Consider the following 6,267-nt stretch of genomic DNA (forward strand, 5'->3'; position numbering starts at 1 on the left):
CAAGATACGCATGACAATCACAATCGATTAATCGTGCAGCCCTAGTAGCAAGGTTTTTTTTCAATTATATAATAAATAAAAAGAAAATAGATAGAATAGAAAAAGAATAGAGCAAGCTAGTGTTAGAGGCTTTTTTGTTTTTGTTAATTGTATAATAGAAAGAAACAGATAGAAAACAAAACGATTAGAAAAGCTTGTGTTAGTTTTTTTTTTTTTTAAGAGAACAAGCAGTAAATGAATATAGGCCTAGTGCAAGTCTAAAAAGTTTTTTTTCAAGAATAGAACTAGAGTGCTAGAGTTAGAGGATGAAAATAAATTTCAAGACGAGACCGTCTATAGCGAAGTGATGCTGTTATCTGATTGGCTTGAGTAGACGGTGGGTGGAGTCCACGTATTTGTGGATTGTCAGCACGTCTTGACCCAAGAAATGTTTCACAATTCGCAAATGCACAGGACGCGATTCACAAATAAATGCCATGCAAAGTTGTGGTTATGACATAAATATATATTTGTGAATATGTTTTTTATTTGCAAATCACATTTTATTTATTTGTGAATTTAATTCATGTTTGTGAAACTTTAAGATTTATTTGTGGATCTCATTCTATTTATTTGTCAATATGTTTAATGTTTGTTAATCTCTTTACATTTATTTAAGGATCGTAATCTATTTATTTGGAATTAAGCAACAATTATATCTCCATTCACAATTGCTGCTATCTCCATACACGTGCTGACTTCTTTTCTTTCGTAGTGATGTAGAAAACGAGCTACAAGCGAGTTTTCCTCAAAACAAGCTTTCCTCCGCTACATACAAAATACATTGATCTCAATGCGCTGGCGTCTGAGACAAGTCCGAAGGGACCTTCTGCAAAGTGTGAAACACGAAAAATGTTACTAATAAAATACTCAATAACTTCACAGTAACACGCTGTAGTGTAACCAAATAAAATTCACATATCACTGCTCTCCTGCTGGTTATTCTACAACACTTATTTTGACAATAATTGCTTTTGAATGATTTTTATGATTATTAAAAAGGAAAAATAGTCAATAACTTCACTGTAACACACTGTACTTTCTCCAAATTCAGTTCACACATCACTGCTCTCCTGCTGGTTATACTACAACACTTATTTTGAAAATAATTGCTTTTGAAGGGTTTTTATTATTTTTTTTTATATTTAATAAATTCACTGTTATTGGACAAAATAGTGAGTAACTTCACTGTAACACACTGTATTTTCTCCAAATTCAATTAACACATCACTGCTCTCCTGCTGGTTATACTACAACACTTATTTTGAAAATAATTGCGTTTGAATGATTTTTATGATTTTTTAAAAATATTTAATAAATTCACTGTTATTGGACAAAATAGTCAATAACTTCACTGTAACAAACTGTACTTTCTCCAAATTCAGATCACACATCACTGCTCTCCTGCTGGTTATACTACAACAGTTATTTTGAAAATAATTGCTTTTGAATGATTTTTATTATTATTTTTTTATATTTAATAAATTCACTTATTGGACAAAATAGTCAATAACTTCACTGTAATACACTGTATTTTCTCCAAATTCAATTAACACATCACTGCTCTCCTGCTGGTTATACTACAACAGTTATTTTGAAAATAATTGCGTTTGAATGATTTTTATGATTTTTTAAAATATTTAATAAATTCACTGTTATTGGACAAAATAGTCAATAACTTCACTGTAACAAACTGTACTTTCTCCAAATTCAGATCACGCATCACTGCTCTCCTGCTGGTTATACTACAACAGATATTTTGAAAATAATTGCTTTTGAATGATTTTCATGATTTTTAAAAATATTTAATAAATTCATTGTAATTGGACAAAATAGTCAGTAACTTCACTGTAACACACTGTACTTTCTCCAAATTCAGTTCACACATCACTTCTCTCCTGCCTGTTATACTACAACACTTATTTAGAAAAAAATTGCTTCTGCATATTTTTTATGATTATTTAAAATGAAATTTTGTCCAATAACAGTGAATTTATTAAATATTTACTACAACAGTTATTTTGAAAATAATTGCTTTTGAATGATTTTCATGATTTTTAAAAATATTTAATAAATTCATTGTAATTGGACAAAATAGTCAGTAACTTCACTGTAACACACTGTACTTTCTCCAAATTCAGTTCACACATCACTGCTCTCCTGCTAGTTATACTACAACAGTTATTTTGAAAATAATTGCTTTTGAATGATTTTTATGATTTTTTTTTTATATTTACTAAATTCACTGTTATTTGACAAAATAGTCAATAACTTCACTGTAACACACTGTACTGTCTCCAAATTCAGATCACACATCACTGCTCTCCTGCTGGTTATACTACAACAGTTATTTGGACAATAATTGCTTTTGAATGATTTTCATTATTTAAAAAAAAAGATTTAATAAATTCACTGTAATTGGACAAAATAGAACGCTAATCTAACATATAAGCCTAAATATAAACTATAAATGTTTACGAATCACTCAGGATACCTGAACGCCAGAAAACTACTAATTGGCCAAAATGCTTCGTTTGACTTTTCGGAGATCATCTGCTCTTCCCTGTGGATTACCCCTGACCTACTTTCTGTACGATCTGAATTTCTGCGTCCTGAATTTTAGAATATTGAATTTGATGTTCCGAATTTCCTCTTCATCTTGAAAACATGAAGCTGTATTTTTAAAAACTGGATATTTTCAGTCAAAGAATTCAGAACAAAAAAGTCGCTGTTTGAAAATACGTCTATAAAATTCAGTTGTGTTCAATTTCAAATGTTCAATATTCAAGTAAAAAAAAAAAATCAAATTCAGAACTGTTAAATGCCACATAATATTCAGTTTTGATAAATGCCACTTGTCAATAATTCAAATTTATACAATACAAATTAAAATAGTTTTGTCATATTATAAGCTCCATATTCATGAAAGTAGCCGGTTTGCAATCTTCCTGCAGTCCGTGCGCTCTGCCGGTGTTACAAGATCATTTCGAGGAAGCACAACGATGGGCGGGGCTTCCATTCAAAACATTGAAGCCACATTGAGCTTGTAACCAATCAAGAGCGCTGCACTCAGGACATGTAGCCAACCATTTGCTTTGTGTTCATTTTAGCGCCCGCACACAGGAAGTAAGTGCGCGAGACTGTCCCAGATCTTAAAAACGGCAAAGTGCAATGCCCTTAACGCACACTAAATCCACACTATCTCGAATACCGCTCCGGAGCGCTACTCGAGGCTTAGTGTATCCCATCATGCATCATATTCTGGAAATAAATCGTTAGACTTCTTGCAGAGATCTCGCGAGAGGTCACGGAAACCTTTCCAATGCAAGTTAAATATTAATATAATAATTAGATATTACATAGAATTTGGTAGAAAAACAGTGTTTTTACGTTTTATCGGTGCAAAGATGAGTAGTGGCACTAAACGACTTGGCACAAGCTGATTGGTTCATGCTGCATATGCAGCCAATGAGCTTACTGCCTTGCATTTATATGGCTGGCTAGCATTCACTTGAGATTCCTGCAGCGCGCTTTCAGAGTTTCTCTGAAAACCTCCACCTTCCCCAGCTCCACCTGTATAGATCTGCTACGGACGGGGTTACTTTACATAGACCCTGTGCAATTTCCGGCACCTGAACCGTGAAGACGTCACAATTTAAAATTCTGCATATATCCTGTCATAATTTATCCTGCTCATTCATATGTGTACACACACACACACACACACACACACACACACACACACACACACACACACACACACACTCACTCCTTTCTTAATTAAACACACAAGACAAGGGAACGGTCTTTATGTCTTTATGTACTATCTTTAATAAACATCCATTACAGCAGTTATTAAAATATACCTCTCTCTACAGCTAAAAACAAACCCAGGCATAGGTCCATTTATTTTTTACAGGCACTAATTCTTGAGCTCTGTAAAGAGCATGTAAACCATTTAAAAACACTGAACATCAAAACTGTACTGCGATATTGCAGAAATGCTGGAAGCTTGAGATGGAAGTCTCAAGATGATTCAAGATTCATTTTAAGTGTGGATTCTAATGCATAGTCATTCAAACACAAGGCTTGTTTTCAGGCACCTTGGCTCAGCAGCAAGAGCAAAAACAAATGTACACATATCAATCAGCAGTTAAATAAGCAGCTCTAAAACAGCTTTAAAATGGAGGTCCATGATCTCTATACATTCTTACACTGTTCAGCTTTAATGCATCTGCTAAAAGGCAGAGTTTAAATAAAAGCATTTTTCTACACTTCAATCAAATGTTCAGTGGCAAAATTGCATGTGACCGAGAGAACCTGAGAGGACCAGCCTTCTAAAGGAACACGGGCTGATCTAGGCCAGTCAGGAGACGGTACGTTGATGTCGGCATAGTCTTCAGATGAATCTGTTACAAATCAGAGAAAAACAATTATGACTACTTTAAAGTTGACACGATGGGCGCCACTATCTATTTTCTAAATGCATGTTATAGCTCTTATTGAGAACAATTCGTCCAAGTAATTGGAATGTCATAACATCTTTTGAGTGTAAAAGACAAGACTCTTCTCTGGTGATGTATGGCGACTTCTCCTATCATTTAATCGGCTTGAACCCACCCCTGCAAGCTCAAGTTAATCTGTCTCCATTTTTGAGTGCAATGCTCACATCTCATAATCAGCAACTGATGCACAGAACCAAGTCAATGTCCTACATTTTTTATTTTTAGATTATCCGCTTTCTGACCCTCCACAGACAGCGACGCAACTACCACGTTCAAGGCCCAGAAAGATAGTAAGGACATCGTTAAAGTAGTCCATGTGACATCAGTGGTTCAACCTTCATTTTATGAAGCTATGAGAATACTTTTTGTTTGCAAAGAACACAAAAGTAATGCCTTTATTTAACAACTCCTTCTCTTCAGTGTTAGTCTTTGAAGCGCGTTCTGGAGAGTAACATGGGGCATACATGTGCTGCTGACGCAGGTGCTGGTGTCCTGACATTTTATCCAACCGGTCAGACTGTCCTACCAGGGCTTACTGCGCATGCACACATCAATATTGCATCCTTTTTCTCACACTGAACAATAATTACTGTATTTGCATTACTGTAAGGGGTAGGTTTAGGGTTGGGGTAGGTGTAGACATTAATAAAACACTATCTACTAGGTAGAACAATTTATTTATTGTTGGTTTCCGGTCGTAGCTGTATCCCTTCTAGCCACAACTGCGAATAACACATAATTACTGTACGGGTAGGTTTAGGGTTGGGGTAGGTGTAGACGTTAATAATCCATAATTTGACAGCTAGAATTTTTCATTGTACTACCTACTGTTTTAATGGGAGGTAGCTAAATCTGACAGGGTAGCACAAATCGACAGAACACCCAGATGCGCTGCGCCTTGTTTACAAGCAGAAGACGACACATACTGTACACGTCGTATATGTCGTAAGCATGTCTGAAGATTTCAACAGAGAGGATAACTTGCAGTTTTTTGCCCAGCCTTACTTATTTGAGATGGACAATCTACGTCAGAATGCAACTTCTGCGTCAGCAACATCACACACATACGGCATTGTACTCTCGTGAACATGCATTGAAGACTGACATGGAAGAGAAGAAAGCGTTGAATAAGGTCCTTATTTTTGTTTTCTTTGCGCACAAAAAGTATTCTCGTAGCTTCGAAAAATTACGGTTGACCCACTGCTGTCACATGGACTATTTTATCAATGTCCTTACTACCTTTCTGGGCTATGAACGTGGTAGTCTATGCAGGGCTAGAAAGCTCTCGAATTTCATCAAAAATATCTTAATTTGTGTTCTGAAGATGAACGAAGGTCTTACTGGTTTAGAACGACATGAGAGTGAGTAATTAATGACAGAATTTTCATTTTTGGGTGAACTATCACTTAATGTACTATGTACTATGTAGACTTCAATAACCAGAAAAAAGAAATACTATGATAGTTTTCACCAGTAAAGATCTTGATTCAAGTTTGTTTTGTTTCATGTAGCATGAACAGAAATTAAAAAAACAAGATCCAAACCACATCCATATATAGCTTGAAATCTTATTAATAAATATATAGTTCAGTCATGAAACTCTAGATGGCGCAGGCTAACGGGTTGTTAATGTAACTGATGATATTCAGAGAGTTAAACGACTTGGCACAAGCTGATTGGTTCATGCTGCATATGCAGCCAATGAGCTTACTGCCTTGCATTT

The 6,267-nt window shown here is 35.1% G+C and overlaps 1 protein-coding gene across 1 annotated transcript in view; it reads right to left on the reverse strand.

Moving 5' to 3' along the window:
• Positions 1–3,847: 3,847 nt before the first annotated feature.
• Positions 3,848–6,267, reverse strand: part of LOC107661085 (amyloid beta A4 precursor protein-binding family A member 1-like) — a 7,027-nt gene continuing 4,607 nt past the window's right edge. The window contains exon 10 of the mRNA XM_016450533.1: positions 3,848–4,448. Within this exon, the coding sequence (XP_016306019.1) occupies positions 4,377–4,448 (72 nt within the window). The 3' untranslated portion in view covers positions 3,848–4,376. The remainder of the gene's footprint in view (positions 4,449–6,267) is intronic.

Source organism: Sinocyclocheilus anshuiensis, unplaced genomic scaffold (assembly GCF_001515605.1).
Source record: "Sinocyclocheilus anshuiensis isolate Anshui unplaced genomic scaffold, SAMN03320099.WGS_v1.1 scaffold503, whole genome shotgun sequence".
In the NCBI taxonomy this organism is placed as follows: Eukaryota; Metazoa; Chordata; class Actinopteri; order Cypriniformes; family Cyprinidae; genus Sinocyclocheilus; species Sinocyclocheilus anshuiensis.